The sequence below is a fragment of the Oreochromis niloticus genome, linkage group LG19 (genome assembly GCF_001858045.2).
Source record: "Oreochromis niloticus isolate F11D_XX linkage group LG19, O_niloticus_UMD_NMBU, whole genome shotgun sequence".
NCBI lineage: Eukaryota > Metazoa > Chordata > Actinopteri > Cichliformes > Cichlidae > Oreochromis > Oreochromis niloticus.
Window position 1 is genome coordinate 14,680,266 of NC_031983.2, and position 17,194 is coordinate 14,697,459.

Here is a 17,194-nt window from a genome sequence, read left to right on the forward strand (position 1 = left end):
CCTGCTTTTTGGCTATTTACTTATCAAATATTAGCTTTATTTACTTTATCAAAATCTGTAGTCTATAAAGATTTGTGAATGTTAAATCAGAATACTGGATAAGTAGTAACGTATTCAACTAAAAAACTGTAAAATGCTAAACTTTATTGACCTTTGAGTTTTGTTTGAAAATGAAATGTGCATTACTCATCTTGTATGTGACTGTATTATTTTGTGACAAATTTTAAATTGTCATGATTTTTAAAATCTAATGAGACATTTCTGAGTGAAGCCTCTACAGGAACAAATGGGGGTTAATCAGTGAGTCAGCTTTATTTTCTGGGAAACACAAAAGTCTGCAGAAACCCTGAAACCCCATCTCACAATTACTGAATATCTCTGTGTGGATGAAAGTGGATTAATTAACAGTTTCTAATATTAAAAACCACTGCATGGTTATTGATTCAACAAAGTGAAACAGACACAAGTAAATGCTTAAGTCAGTGTGACACATTTTATTTCTTAGTTATTTAATTAACCACCAACCAGGAAAAAGTAAGGCTCTTGAATCCATAAGCAAACTATTAGTTTTTTTTTTAACTTTAATTAACTAAAAAAAGAATTTACAAATTGTAGAATGCCACATGTTTTAGGTTAATCTGTGCAGACCACCAGAGGTATATTATGTCTAAATGCCATTTTAAGTACATTTTTGTCAAACCAGAAGGAAAAAATGAGAGTGTGTTTACTCCCACCTCTTCAGACTAGAGGGTATCTTGCTACAGAAGCAATCCCACACTGGTTTTTCTTGTTCCTGCTCATCCTAATGTATCCCTTCTCACCCCATCCAAGACCCCAGCTACAGAAAGAGACAAATGATCAACATTTAGCAACTAAAACACCACAAAGGTTGTTCAACAGCACTTAATAATCTGCATCTCTTCGTGAAACCATAAATAAGATGCCTTTATGCAGCTGTATATCATCACTCAGTAAATGTTAGAGATTAGCACATAAATGAAAATATGAGAATCACGTGAGGGCATTTACCTGTTCTTGACCAGCCAGTAGTCATGTCCATTCTCAGTCCCATAACCCACAGCCAGCACAGCATGGTTCAAGAATATGCTTCCACATCCGTCATCATAATATACTCCTTTAAGTACATATCAGTTAGACTGACAGTTGAAAACTAAACAATATTTTAAAGATATTTTGCTTTCCACTTTCTACAGTTTTTCAATTCCTGCACCTGATTCATAGAGTTGGAACGATGGCCGAGATGCATCAATAGTTACAGATATCGGTCCAACGGTGGCCACAGCCTCCTTCAGGGCTTGTTCTTCAAAGCGTTTAACAATAATATAGCCGGAACATGTGGCACCAATAGAATCACGCTTGTAACGGCATAGTCCATTCTAATTGAGAGAAAATAATTCACTAAACTTTTTATGATACTGACACATTATGAAGTGGAGATCACTATTATAATAATTCAATTCAGTTTTATTTATATAGTGCCTCCTTACAACAAAAGTCAAAGTCAAAAGTCAACACTGTGGGCTTTACAAGTCTCGGAGCTACTATATATCTAGCAGTATTATATATTACTTGTGGTATATATGTAGTACTGCTTCAAGATTAATACTATCTGAATGAGTTTTCAACTTGATATTTATCAAAAATAATCATAGTCGGGTGATGAACACGTCATAGTTTACATTCAATGACTTTGACTTTTAGATAAACGAGACATCTGGTGTGACATGTTTTTGACAAACTGTTGTCTATTTACCTTAGCCTCATAAGGGTAGAACTCCTCGGTGTCAATACCTCTATTGTATTTGATGTACTTAAAGGCAAAGTCCATCCAGCCTCCCATGCAACCACTGTTACCAAAGTTGGAAGAGCAGTCGACCAACTGTTGCTCACTCAGAGACACTAGCGTTCCTGTCTTCCTGAAGTGCTGACCCTCCAGTGCACCAGTCTGCAATAAGAATGGGTCGCTTTGAAACCAGACAACAGATGAGCAAAGTTTCTCACTAACAGAGAACTCTGTTATATGTACTCACTGCACTGAAGGCCCAGCAGGAGCCACACTGTTTCTGATCCTTGACTTCAGTGACATATCCCTTATCCCTCCAGTCAACAGTGTTGGGCAGAGCTGTGCCTTCAGGCAGCTGAGCGAAGGTGGAGCCACGGCGAGACAGAGAACCATTGAAGGAGCCAAGGCAGCCCTGGGAAACCAGCTGTTTGTACTCTTCGTTTTCCTGGTCAAGAGAGAAAAAAAGATAAAAGGGTTTTTATTCAAATATAATTTTACCAATTGCAACTACACATACCGATGACAATTAAAATGGTGACAAGTAAAAACCTGAATGACATGTTTTTCTACACATACCATGTTAGCAAAGTAGGTCATACCAAGGCGGTAGGACTTCAATCCCTGATCGGTCAAGATGTTGTGCATTAGCACAAGTTTACGGTTGCTGAGCCAGATCTGCTTCCGATGAGCCTCCTCTGATGGAGAGTCATAGGATTTTTCTGCAAGTTGGTAAAAGAGATTATAAGAAAGAGAAAGAAAGGAATGTATGTAATCTGTCATGATCATATTATTAAAGAATGAAAATCTAATGTCAGGTGAGGGATTTTACTTTATTCCTTTTAAAGCTTAACACAAGGAAACATGGGGATGAAATCATACTTCTCTCCAAATTTAAAGTTAAAGTTACTGATCACAAAACATAATCAACAGCATCTGACAAAAAGCTAAAAAAAAGAGGAAAGAAAGTGTTTGCTGTCTCACCAAACTTGAGTTTCCAAGCGTGAAACTCCAGATCTTCCAGAGAGAAGCTGGCACACCTGACTACAGCCAGAACAGCAGCAACAACAAGCAGCAACTTCATCTTAACTGAACACAAACAGAGAAAGACAGATATCTTTGTGACTCACAAGAAGCCACACAGACTGTTTTCTGATGTTTTTTTTACCAGCTGTAGAATGGTTTATCTCATAAAATGTCACTTTAACACTTCTGATTCTTTGAGTTTATTTTTCATCTCACCAAACAATTCTTTATCAAATGTATCAATCTTGCAGTGCATTAGCGAAAAGTGTATTTGCACTTGCCAATGTTTGCTGCTTACCTGTGTTGGTGTCTGTTGCAAAAACTGAGGTATAATCACCTGTCAGTTATATATCCATCTATGTCAGAGAATAGTTCTTATATGGCTGATTACAGTTATGACTGCTGGTGGCTATCAGCAGCTTGTCAACAAAGAGAAATGATGCCAGAAATAGAAAAAGGTTGGGCTATATATTAATACGACGATCGCATGACACCACGCCTTTAACAAAACGTTTCCACCACCCACAGTTGTTCATTGGAGTTGAGGTCAGGGTGGAGATTCATTGTGACAGTCAGCAGTCCTTGATCTTCTTTGTTCTCAACTTGTTTTTGTATCCTCATCTTCTCTTCAAACAAAGTATGCAACATATTATGCAAAAAACCCCAAATGTGTCAGAATAGCTTTTAAATCTTTAACTTTTGGAATTTTGTTATTTTATAACAATTCTATTTTTATCATATCAGAATTATTAAGGAAAAAATGTACCATAAAGAGAAGATTTATTGATGTTGTTTTGTCTTGTTTACTCAACATTCACCGGCGTCCATGTTGTCTTCACCTGTGAAATTAACTAAGCTTAGAGTATAAAGCTCTAATGAGAAAACACAATGGCTCTCGTTTGGTATTGCAGCATTACACAGAGATACAGTACAAAGCAAATCCCCCCAGCTATCCAAACATGTTGCTTTTCATATTGCCTGTTGTTGCCCACAAAATGCCTTCCATGGCCATGGGGGCATCTGTTGACACTGTTACCTTTGCATTTCCTGTCCAGGTGCCTCTACTCTATTCTCCACTCCTGCCGGTAAGACTAGGTAAAGGAAGTTTTACCAGCCGTCTCGACAACAGACAGCTCCTTTCTCCCTCTGGCTGTTTCTGTATCCGGGAGTTTTTAAGGCACAAAGAAAATCAGCAAGCATGGAGACCACAATGACCTCAAACACACACAACAACCCCTCTCTTATTAACACACATACTTGGTGCTGCAGGTTCAACCCGTTTAGAGGAGCTAAACAACAGCTGAATACACAGATGTTCATTTAAACAGAGACGTTAATAGAAAAAAGCATGGCAATGCATCGTTAGCTGTATGTTTATAAGAACATCATTTTAACTACAAAACAAAACACAGAGCCAAATTTGCATAGATGGGAGAAGAGCATTATTTATTGCATTTTTTTAAGGCCTACCCAATTAAAGTGGTGCAATTTTAGTGCCCAAGTTTGATAAACGTAAGAAAGTTTGGACACAAAATTAAACATTATTTTTTTTAAGATTTTATAAGATTATTTATAATTATTATGGGCGGCCTAGATTATTTAGTTGATTTCTGAGATGCCTTACCACCATAAAATTAATAATAGTATCAGAGTGTAAGAAGGTTAACAGGCTAATACCAGTCCTCTATGCTTCATCAGTAAAGAGGGTCCATCTGTGTAACAGACAGTGAGTAAGAATTTTTTAATTCCGCATGAAAGACAAATCATTAAAACAGCAACCAAATAATTTATTGAATGAATTTATTTCATTCAAGAAATGAATGAAATTTCTTACAATTACAGATTAAGCATGTCTTTCATGAAGTAGCATCAGTGCCCTTTTTTTTTTTATTTAGAGCTTATGTGTTTAACAATAATCTTTGTTCTCCTCAAAATATCTGAAAGGGGCTTCATAAATTCTATAAATATACTTTTTAATAAAGTTTTTCAGTAAAATCAGGTTAATTAGTGAGTGTGCAAAGAAAGCTGAGCTTTTCTAAATATAACATGAGTGAGAGCAGACTTTATCCTCATATTCTGGGGATTAACGTACCTGAATTCACTGTTTGTACTCGTTTCAGCTGACATAAACTAGTTTCAATTGACATAAATAATTAGAACTCAACATTTTTTGTTTTTCAAAAAGCCTGAAGTGTGGACTCATCCTGGAGAGGGAGGAACGCTGGTTTGAGCGGGGAGTCAAGGACGCCATCTCTGAATAGAGGAAGGGGCCTAAGGGTGCATCTTTCACCATCTTACAATGTTGTGATTGCAGCCATTCCGCAACTCTGTGAATGGTACCTTACCTTTGATCAGTGGTCTTTAATTAGTGGTTGTTGATCATGGCCATGACAATTTGCATCAATAAACTGACCTCACAGTCTTGTGAGATCATTATGCATATGTACTGCTTATAGGGTTGGGGAATCTTGCAGTCAGCTGAGACTGAAGAAGTCACTTGGATGAGTGACGAAACGTTTCTCCCACTGAAAACGCTACGTCCAGATGAAAGGAATCAACTTTTTGGGACTGGTTTGCAAATGTTTATCTAATATTCAAATGCAAGTAGTAGGCAAGTAGGTAAAAGAGGTGATTGGACTGAAAAATGTGAAGATACTGTACAGTAACAAAGTAATGGAGCCTAGATTTGATATTTTTTAGCTGACTTTATTATCTGTTGTATTAACAAGTCAGTTTCAAAGGAAATTTCTCAGTGGTACATATTTTGACTTGTATTATGATCAATATATTTTATCAATACTTAACTGCAGAGTGTGTGAATTATAACCAAGCATAGCTTGAGAAGTCTGGGCCTGTCGAGTGCAACTAATCTGCTGCTCTCATGCCATCCAATATCAGCTCATGGCTCATGCTCAGACAGAACAATGTCTCTAAACAAAAACAAACTTGAGAGGAAAGAAGATCCAGGAATGCTGACTGTCATCACTGTTGTTTCCAGTGAACAACTGTGGGAGTTGGAAAAGCCAAGCATTCAGTGATCTCTAAAAGCTCTGTACAACTTTGTCAGATCCTACAACAAATTGCAGAGGACCTGATGTACCCTCAAAAAGGTTTTGAGCTTTTGAAGAATGATTCATGACACTTAAATTCACTGCTTTTGCTGAATAAAATGTTTTGTTAAAAGAGTGGAATCATCACTTGACAATGTGGGTACTTGAGTATGTGAATGAGCAGTCATAGGTCAGCAGAATGTACAGCAGTGGTTTCAAATACATTTAATTCTCAGCATCTGACTCAGAAATACACCTTTATGACTTCCTATGGAAGGAAGCAGTAGCTTTTGTCACAAACTGTTTCTGCATTTTCTCGTAAGTTTTGTGAATTAAATATTGACTTGGTGTAATATGTCATGTTCTGTAGTTTAACTGAGGTTTTATTTACCTCATTTTAAGACCATTTTAAAACCTTAGAATTTAACAAGGGTATACTTTCTTCTTTAACATGACTGTACAGAATCATCAACATTAAGTAATCAAGTGAAGTAAGTAATGCATTTCTGGCTGATTAATTTTAAAATGCCATTATGATACACCTTAATTAAAAAAAAGACAAGAAAAAAATCATTTGTCAGGAGTCACTTATATATCTCGAACCTAATTTAATCGAATGCATTTTAAGATACTGCTTTCAGACCTACACAACTGAGGTGCCGTACTTTTAGTGTTACATTTTGATAAACATAAAATAATGTCAGAAAAAAATGCTCCACTAGCAACAGGGAGTGCAGGCAAACACAAATAAAATGAGCTTTAAAGGCCACATAAATACAAAATATCCACTTGTTTTCAGTAATGACACATTTGAAGAAAAAAAAAAATTATGAGGTTTATTTCTAGGGACTCTACCAGCAGGCACATAACACCTAAACATATCTGGTGTTTAACTGGAAAAAGAGGTTATCATTTTTTCAGGTTTCTCAACACTTATTCTTTGAGCTTGTCCACAAATACATCCAAAACCAGGTGTTTGTTTTCACAGAAATGTAAACGTTATGCTGCCAAATTCACTGAATATGAATATGTGAATTAAATAATTAATTAAAGTTTTCACTGAAATGTTCAGAGAACTTTTATTGACTTTGCAGCTGATGAACAATCATTATAATCGAATGCTTTTTAATAAAGAGAAACATGGAAGAGATGAGGAGCTAGTTGTAACTTTGGAGGACAAAGATAACATTTCACTCACTTGCTCTGACCTCAACCAAATATATTTTATTTTGAACAGTGTCCAGTAGGGAAGTGGAGGATTTTAACAGTTTTAAATTCCAGTGGATATTTGTTACATTTAGTAATTAAATCTTTTATCACCAAAGCGGTGAGTGTTTTACCTTCCCACTATCCTCAGGTGCTTTCTCATAGGGGGTCATCTGATGCTTTCTCTGAATTATTGTAGGGTCTTTAGGACACTGGGGTGACTACAGTCTAGAGCTATATAAATAAAACTGATTTGAATTGAATTATATATATTTACTATAGCTATATTCTTGAAGTATACAATGAATTTATAAAATGCAATTGTTTCTTTTTGTATTAGATGGACAAAAAAGTTTTACAGTATCATGTTGCAATTTTAAACCTATTATGTTGTTTTTATTTTGTTTTTGCTGTATATAAATTATAAATTACATTTTTTGTAATGTAGTCTTACTGTAATGTATTCAGTCAATATGAAGTTGCTGCTTGTTGTTTCTGCTGTTCTGGCTGTATCCAGCTGTGCCAGCATCTCTCTGGAAGATCTGGAGTTTCACGCCTGGAAGCTCAAGTTTGGTGAGACAGCAGACTCTTTCTGTAGTTTCTCATTTTTCCTTTTTGTCAGAAGCTCTGATCATGTTTGTGGTCTTTAAAATATTTTCTCAAATAAAGGAAAATTCTCTTTGCTAATGTTAGACTTTTATTCATATGAAAATTGACTACACATGATTTTCTTTTAGTCAGTTTCTGATATTTGACTTTTCCGACTGACAGGAAAATCCTACAACTCTCCATCAGAGGAGAGTCACCGGAAGCAGATCTGGCTCACCAACCGCAAAATTGTGCTAATGCACAACATCTTGGCCAATCAGGGCTTCAAATCCTACCGCCTTGGTATGACCTACTTTGCTGACATGGTATGTGTAGAAACAGAAGCCAATCAGGTTTCAGAATGACACATCAAAGTTCATTATTTGAGTAGCCATGAGTATTTTTGGTTACAATTTGCATATAACGCCTTTAAAAATTACACTTAAAACCATGAATTTTGATCTTCTTCATCAGGAAAATGAAGAGTACAAAAAGCTGATTTCTCAGGGCTTCCTTGGCTCCTTTAATGCTTCTCTGCCTCGCCGTGGCTCTACCTTCCTCCGGCTCCCTAAAGGTATTGATCTGCCCGACACTGTTGACTGGAGGGATAAGGGATATGTCACTGAAGTCAAGAATCAGAAGATGTGTGGCTCCTGCTGGGCCTTCAGTGTAGTGAGTATTTTGGAATCAGTCTTCTTCATTGTTGTAACAGGTATTTTGCTGAACTGTTGCTTTTTAAAAATTGACTCAGTCTTATTGCAGACTGGTGCACTGGAGGGTCAGCACTTCAGGAAGACAGGAACGCTGGTGTCAGTTCAGCCTTTTTTACATTGGTGTGCATAATGTTTTCAGCTGGTTATGTTTTCATTAGTGTCTAATACCTTTAATTTGACTCTCTTTACAAATCGGTCTGACCGATCATCACTACAGGTACACATAAAATAATGTGATATAGTTTGTTCTCTTTTTTATTTATTTTTTGTTTTTCAAAAACAGTTGAAGAATAGAAATTAAGACAATAAAACTTCTTCTCTTAAACCTTTGTCACACTTTCTTGATGAGATTTTCCAAGATAAGGTGATAAGTTAGTTTAAATTGCAAGCAGGACCTGTGGATTCAAAATATGTGATTAGTAACAATTTGCTCATCTGATATTAACTTAATTTTCTCCATCAAAATCTACAGTCCATGATGGTTTATGAGTTTTAAATCAAATAAAATGTTGGATGAGTAGTATTCTGTCCAACTAAAAAAATGTAAAATATGAATCGTTACTGACCTTTGACTTGTGACTATTTGTATGTGACTGTATAATTTTGTGACAAATTATTATTAAAATCTAATGAGTTGTCAATCTGAGTTGTCGGCTCATTTATTTACTAAAAAATATTAAAGATTGACATGAATGTGGGAAGGAAGAGGGTCCGTCTTTAACTGTGTCGAGAATGTAGATGTTACAGTGTCTGTCCACCAGAGGGCACTCTGGGGGACTCAGAGCAGCTTTCCTAAAGCCCACATTTCTTTTGTTTTCTTTACAAGGATGCATGAGTTGTTTGCTCTGAGCCATGACACCAGATGTTCTATTGTTAGCCTCTACTTTGTTACTTAACAGTCATGGATTAGCAGAATGTACAGCAGTGGGTTCATGTCCATTTAATTCTCAGCACCTGACAGAGAAATATACCCTAATGGCTTCTTATGGAAGGAAGCAGCAGCTATTTTGACACACTGTTTCTGCATTGTGGCTAAATTTTTGTGTGTTAAATAATGACTTGGTGTAATATGTCATGTTTTGTAGTTTGTCTGAGGTTGTATTTACCTCATTTTAAGACCACTTCGAACCTTAGAATTTAAAGTGGGTATTCTTCCTTTTTTTTTAATATGACTGTACAGAGATTTGTTTGTTTGCCATAATGTGAAATGCCTTCCACAACAATTAATGATTTTGTGTTGTTCAAAGTTTAGATGGAAATCCTGGACAGTTAATTGTAGTGGCCTGTGATCACTTGGTCACTTTTCAATCCACTGGCATGAGTGATACTGATGTTGCTCTTGTCAGAAATGGTCACAGTCTGTAGATTAAACAATCTGGCAACTCTGTGTTGAGTTGTCTGTAGCTACTTACCTGTCTCAGTATCTGCGTCTGTCACAAAGACTCAGGTATAACACATGATACCTATCTGTGATATATGTCTATGTCAGAGAGGAGTTCTGATATAGCTGAGTGTAGTATGATTGCTTCACTCCGGTCCGGTGACTATCAGTAGTTTATTAACAAAGAGAAAATGTCAGAAATGGAAAAAGGTGGAGCTCTATGTTAGGAGGAGATTTGAATGACACCACTTTTAATGAAACCTTTTATGCAACGTCAGCAAAAACAGTGAATTTAAGTATGATGGGTCATTTGTTTAGAGGTGAAATATTTTTGAGGACAATGAATGAATCTGCAGTTTTATTTGTAGGATTTGATCATGTGTCACAGAGCTTTTAGAGATTTCACTGAATGCTTGGCTTTTTACACATCTAGCAGTTGTTTACTGGAGTTGAGGTCAAGTAGTTGCTGATTTGGGGAAGCACTGAATGGAGAAACACTTGAATATGAGTTGAATATGAGTTGAGCCATGTGATGATAATGTGGACACTTTGAACTTATGTGGCTTTCAAAACTAATTTATATAATGTTTGCAATGTGGTTAGTCCCCTGTTGCTGGACTGCTTTTTACAGACTCCAGATTTGCCATACAGTACTGTGTGAGCGCCAAATTTGTACAGTGAAAGAACTTTTTATCCCACTTGAAAGAACATATAGTAGAGCCTATTGCATATATAGTAACTGGCTATAAAAATATGTTTTCTTTGAAAATATAATTCTTTGACATATGTCTGGAAACAGGGGCACAGAACAGAGCACAGAACTCTGGTCCTTGTATATAGGAGTCTCCGCAGAACCACTTTTTTCTCAATGCTTATCTCTCAGACATTAGTTTTGTTTGGGTTTTGTAACAAACAAAACCCAAAGAAAGAAACAAAAAAAGCAACATTTTACAACTTCAACCTAAAGCGCTCTATCTATGCAAGATAGCACGGGGTGCTGTGGAGTAAAGTCAGTTTCAATAGGAAATTCTTGAGTGGATGCACACAAGTAGATCCTCTGCTGGGCCTTTTTGATGATAGTGTGTATATTGGGTTCCTATTTCAGATCCTGGCAGACTGTGGATTCTAGAAACCCAAAGGTTTCCACAGCAGACACAGTGCCATTGAGTAAGGTGAGGGGGGATAGTGGAGAGGGGCTCTTCCTGAAGTCCACTGTCATCTCTACAGTTTTGAGCATATTCAGCTGTAGGTTGTTCTGACTGGCCCATAGAGCCAGCTGTTCGAACCCACATCTGTATGCAGACTCATCACTCTCCTTGATGAGTCAGATAAATACCTGAAGAGTACAAAGGCAAGTACAAAGGAGTCAGTTAAAGACAAAGAACAACAATCAATATGTACATCCCCGAGTCATCAGTGCTGGGACCAGAGAAGGAGATGGAAGTACTGACATCAAGACAAAAAACCTCCTTAGCATCCTAAGACTGAGACTCTATGGTACAGTAAGTGAAGGGAAGGAGGAAGAAGACTAGTCACGTTCAGGACCACCATCCAGGATGAAACAATAATATAATACAAAAATATAACATCCATGAGTACATCAGAAAGAAGGCCACAGCTGATCAGGTGCTTAGTAAATACCTCAGTTGGCAGAAACACAAGAAAAAAGAACAGCAAGAAGAGGAATCACGGTGGAAGGACAGGCCCATGAATGGCATGTGGTACCAGCAGATAGAAGAAGTTGGTGATAATGAAAAATCCAACCAATGACTAGACAAAGCTGGACTGAACGACAACACAGATGCACTAATCATGGAAGCACAGGAACAAGCACTAAGCACAAGGTCGATAAAGGGTGGGGTCTAGCACATCATACAGGAACCCAGGTGCAGGCTGTTTAGAGATGCTCCTGAGACTAATCAGCACATAACAGCAGGGTACAAGATGCTGGCTGGCCATGCATGGAATGCTGGCTTAGTATAGAGGAACACTCTGTGTATACTCAGGAACATACTCTGTGCCACGCTTGAAGGACAAACAAAGTTTTTGTGTTTGTTAGGGATTAACATAATTAATTGACATCAACACGTTTCTCTTTCTGTTGAATCAAGTCAGATTATTCAGGTAGAAGTGGAGGAAAAAGACTGCTATGCAACATGTTATGGCACATGCTAATTTTACTTGTGGTTTTGGATAATGATAGCCTTATTGAGAGAGAAGAGTGACTTACTGAAGAAACTACTATTGTAAGGTGAGAATCTTTATGTAAAAGTATTCCTTGTATTGCATATTTTAAACAGAAAATAATGTAACTATGTGACTAATTATTCAGTTTCCTTTTTTTTGCATGAAATACTCAACTTCAATATTGCTTTGAGTAATTGCACAACTATGTGAACATAACTGGATAGTCTACGCTGTTTTGACTGATCATGACGGGCTGTGCAATTTTTTTGTCCTAGTCCAGAGGTAATACCTCAAGGTGGAGTGATAACTAGTACTGCCATAATGTAGTATAACAGCTCAAAGCCCTGTAGTTTCCATCTACTTTATCGACTTCTTTGTTAAATTCACATTCTTCATCAAAAGTGACTGACCTGTGTAACTTGGCCTCTATTATCACAGCTGAATGCTGAATTATTAAAGATGACTAAAAGCAAAAGTGATTTAGTTGTTTGTTATTCTTGAATAGACATTTCAAATGTCAAAGTATTTCTTTTTTTCCCCTCATGATTGTTATATTTTTGTTTAATGGCACAAGAAGTATATTCTCATTTTACTTGAATAACTGAATTGCTAACTTTAATTCCAGTCCTGATTTTCCTGTAGGATCACTGTGGAAAGAAAAAATAAAATCAAAAGCACATGGCCAATAACTAAGGGTCTAATTAGCATTTAATTAAATTAGATTTAAGCCTGAAATTCTTCCACCCCGAATTCCCTATGACAGCTGGAATAGGCTCCAGCACCCCCCCGTGACCCTGAAAAGGATAAGCGGATGGATGGATGGATTGATGATGATGATGATGATTATTATTATTATTAATATTATTATTATTTTTGTTGTTGTCATTATTGAGGAGGGTCTGTTTGTACAGTAGATAGTAAGGCATTATATACAGTAGAGAGGGTGAGGGAAGTAAAAGGAGAGAGGAAAATTAAGGTTGCCCTGAGGGTGGTGGGAACAATGAAGAAAGGGCAGAGTGTGTTACAAAAGTGTTAGAAAACTCAGATCACATTTTTTCTTTGTGGTGTATGAACACACATGAAAGTTGTGAGTGAAGAAGAAATACTCAGGTCATCATGGGAAGCCTAGGCATAACTGTTGGATATTTCAGAGTCATTCTCAAAAACAAAAGTTTTAAGACTAATCCGACCAGATTTAAATATTCAGCAGCAAGTCATGGATCATGGGAGAGCATATACACCGATGTTCTCCAGGATGCTTTATGACAAGCATAGTTGGCTAACTGGATATCTGGTGAGAAATGGCTTCTTTTACTTTCCATGTCTGCTGTTTCAAGTTTAACTTGAAAACAAGGTTCTAGAAATATTAGTGTTTGTGTTGATTTTAGATTTTGCTGACTTGTAAGATTCTTTACATTGTTTGATAAAACTGACATAATTATAAGATACCAAAACTAAACATGTTATTTGAATACAACAAGCTTCGCTCAAATAAGCGGAGGTCTCTAAGCCCTCCCTCTGGAATGGAAACGAGGGTTGAAAAGTTCCTTTTACTGAAAAATGGAAGTGTACAATCAGTGGCATTAACAGATGGTGCTTGTAAGTAAAGGAACATGAGAGAGAATTTTCCCACAACCTTTCAAACCCAAATTGTTGCATAGTTGTGGTTGCATTATGCAAGTCTCTTTGTGGTTACAGTGGTTTGCAATAGTACAGAAAGCATCAAGTTACAAAATAAGTTGGTTGTTGAAATTAAATTAAATAAATAACTTGACCATGTATTAAAAGTGTGCATTTTAATGATTCATAAAGACTGCATATTACATATTTCATTGGATTAATATACCTGGATTCATTGTTTGTACTAATTTAAACTGACCTAAACTAGTTTCATTTGACATTAAATAATTCAAAATCGGGCCGGTTTTTTAGGTCAAAAACTATGAAATGTGAACTTGCAGCTTCTATGGCCTTCAGCTTGGATGTCACAGCACTGGGTCTGGTAACCCAGTGTTTGTGTTTTTTGGGTTAAGTTGTACTCTTTGAATTATGGTTTTCTGTTTTGTATTATATTTACAGTTTCTGGTTTCTAGGTTTCTGTTCTGTTTTGTTCTGTTTCTGTTCTCTGCATGTTATATGCTTAGTCTTAGTTTCTTTGTCTTCCCTGTGTCCCACATCTTGTTACTTTTAAGTCTGTCATATTTCTATTTCTCAGTGTCAAGTCCGCATCTGTGTTATGCTTCCTGTTTTACTTTGACGGCGGTGTCCTTTGTCAATGTATTCTGCTTTTCTTTCTTTGTCTCTTTATGTCTGATTTGTCCCAGCTGTGTTCCCATCTGTTCCCCATCCTCTCGATCTTGCCTGTGCATTTAAGCCCTGTGTTCCCTTTGTCCTTTCTTGCGTCGTACCCTCACTGTGCTGTGCTTCTCCCTTTGTGTTCCTGATGAAATTCTAGCTCTCAGTCCCTGGTTTGTTTTTTTGTAGTTTGTGTTTCTCATTTTCTAGTGTCCAGTCTTCCCAGGCTGCTGCTTTAACCCTTTAAGAACTACCATAGAACCAAGTCTGCCAGAGACTTGGTTTGGGAGCATTTCAAGTTGCTATACTGTTATAGCCCAAATTTTAATAATATGTATGCATTAAGTCCATAGTAACTACAAAAAAATTCTAAATCTTTTTTTTTTTTTTTTTACATATATTTCTAGTTAGAGAAATTTAAGAGATTTATCCCTCAAAACTGTAAAAATCTTTAAAAATCACCCAAATTCATAATTTGGAAACATGATCAAATTCAGCAGTTTATTTCCTGTCACAGTTTGACCTGGAACTTGAACTGGAACTTTTGTGATGACTCGTGCACCCTTCCCCACTCATCATTCTTTGCCTTCACCGACAACTGGTCAAGGCAGACTGTTGTCACTCCCTGTGCTTTAATCTTTTTAAAAAAAGAGGCCTTGAGTTGATCGTTGTTGTGATTTAGCTCTGTATAAATAATTAATGCACTGAATTAAATTAAATCCAATTACCATTATAGCCATTTGTCACTGCAATTGTAGAGTTTCCTAATATAGTTTTTCTCAATGGACTTTGCTCAATTCTCACAGCAGAAAAGTCATTCTCAATACCCCTAATGCAGTTATCAAAATGCATTAGATACATTGTTGTTTTTTCCCAAATGGGTCCATGTGAAATGTAGGTTTAGCCTGCTGTTCTTAGTGGACAGGTATGACTCCCAGTGTGGTCTTCTGTTGCTGTAGCCCATCTGCTTCAAGGTCAGATGTATTGTTCTTTCAGAAATGCTCTTCTGCATAACTTGGTTGTAAAGAGTGGTTATTTGAGTTACTATTGTGTTCCTATCAGCTCAAAATAGTTTGGCTATTTCTTCTCTGACCTCTGACGTCAATTTTTTCACCCAGATAACTGCTGCTTATTGGGTATTTTGTCATTTCAGGCAGTTCCTTGTAAACCCTGTTAATAGTTCAAGTTAAATCTCCCATTTAACAGGAAGAAAACCTCCAGCAGAAGCAGTCACACCAAGGCACGGCCATCTGTCAAAAATGGTGAGCGGAGGAAGACAGGATAAAAAACAGAGATTAATATTAACTAATGATTAAGATATATAAACACATAGTGGGTGGAAGAGCTGACAGAAGAAGGAATAGTAAATGTATCATGGGACTCCCTCAGTAGCCCCCCGTAGACCAACTGCAGTGTAACTAAGGGAGGATTCAGGGTCACCTGATCCAGCCCTAACTATATGCTTTAGCAAAAAGGAAATTTTGTCTCCAGAATCCAAACTAGATGCTGGTTTCATAGAAGGGGGGCATGAAAGCTGAAGGTTCTCCCTCCCATTCTACTTTTAAATACTGTATAAACAACTAAGCCACAGTCCGAGAGCAAAGTGCTCTAATGGGGTGATATGGTACTATAAAGTAATTAAGATGAGATGGGGCCTAATTATTCAAGACCTTGTATGTAAGGAGAAGGATTTTGAATTCAATTCTGGATTTATAAGAGAAGCCAATATAGGAGAAATATGCTCTCTCTTTCTAGTCCCTGTCGTTATTCTTGCTGCAGCATTTTGGGTCAAATGAAGGTTTTTCAGGGAGTTTTTAGGACTCTGATCTTTTTTAGGGCATGAGTACTTTAGCAGGCTGTCTTGACCATGTATACATACCTAAATGCTTTGAGTTGCTGCTGATGTGAAAGGCTGATTAGATATTTGGATTACTGTAGTGAGTAGTCATAAAGTAGTTGCTGAATGTATGTAGAGTGACTTTACTGGACTATACGGTAGCTGGTGCTCTGCTCTCAGACTGTATATATTTTCTTTGTCTGTTCTCTGATGCATATAGTTTCACTGATATTATTTTGCATTTCTCCATTTCATCAGCTTTGTAAAGTTTCAAAAAAATCCTTCACATTTCATTTTTGTTTCTGAATGAATTTTACTCCACATTAGGTCTACATTTTGGAGAACACTTTCGAAAGTCAGTAAGTGTTTGAGAAAAAAACAAACAATCAAAGAATCTAAATATTTTGATCACTGTCTCTAAAGGGTGGTGAAAGGTTTTTATTCATTCATCACAGAATTGACATGATTGACTGAGTTTTCATGTTTTGACAAATGTGAAAGAGGTTTTTATTGTTGCAGTGTATTTTGCACAGGTGACTACAAGTCATTAGTGAGTTTGGGGGTTTTTGTTTGTTTTTTTACATTTTGTCCACAAAAAAGGACATTTTCTATGAATTAACAGAATCTTTCTTTTTTATAATTAGGGCAAAGATCTTTTTTTATACAATTTCAAACATTTATTCCTTAAAATTTAAGACCAAAGATTCATGCTGTAGTGATCTGACCGACTTAAGATCAAACTATGTGGCCCTTGAAATACAATGAATTTGACATCCTTGATTTAGCAGCTAAAACTCAGCCGTGTTTACATGATTAGTTTAATAGCATGCAGAGACATAATTCTCTGATTGCGAAAACATAAATAATGCCTTTCTTCAGCTGTGTATCACCACTTAGTGAATGCTACCAGAAGTGAAACATGAATTAGAATATGAGCATCACATGTGGGCAATTTACCTATTCCTGACCAGTCAGCAGTCATATCCTTTCAAAGTACTATAACCTACAACCCTCACACCAAGTCATGGCTCCTGCAATCAAGCTCATCGCATACTGACAAGTGTGAAAAAAAGTTTTCTTGGCCTTTTCATTATACCATTTCCATGTCCA

At 36.7% G+C, this 17,194-nt stretch overlaps 2 protein-coding genes across 2 annotated transcripts; one reads left to right on the forward strand and one right to left on the reverse strand.

Annotated features, from left to right (window-relative positions):
* Nucleotides 1-502: 502 nt before the first annotated feature.
* LOC100697393 (cathepsin L1) lies at nt 503-3,599 on the reverse strand. The gene is made up of 8 exons (XM_003460238.4): nt 3,126-3,599; nt 2,786-2,890; nt 2,381-2,523; nt 2,052-2,249; nt 1,775-1,966; nt 1,232-1,397; nt 1,030-1,135; nt 503-838 (listed from the first exon to the last, which is right to left on the reverse strand). Exons 2-8 carry the CDS (start codon nt 2,883-2,885, stop codon nt 739-741), a joined length of 1,005 nt encoding a protein of 334 aa, XP_003460286.1. The 5' UTR covers nt 2,886-2,890; nt 3,126-3,599; the 3' UTR covers nt 503-738.
* A 3,955-nt stretch (nt 3,600-7,554) lies between these two features.
* LOC102078362 (cathepsin S-like) lies at nt 7,555-10,894 on the forward strand. Its single transcript, XM_025901154.1, has 4 exons — nt 7,555-7,656; nt 7,855-7,997; nt 8,146-8,343; nt 10,871-10,894. The coding sequence occupies exons 1-4, from the start codon at nt 7,557-7,559 to the stop codon at nt 10,892-10,894; spliced, it is 465 nt and encodes a 154-aa protein (XP_025756939.1). The 5' UTR covers nt 7,555-7,556.
* Nucleotides 10,895-17,194: the final 6,300 nt, after the last annotated feature.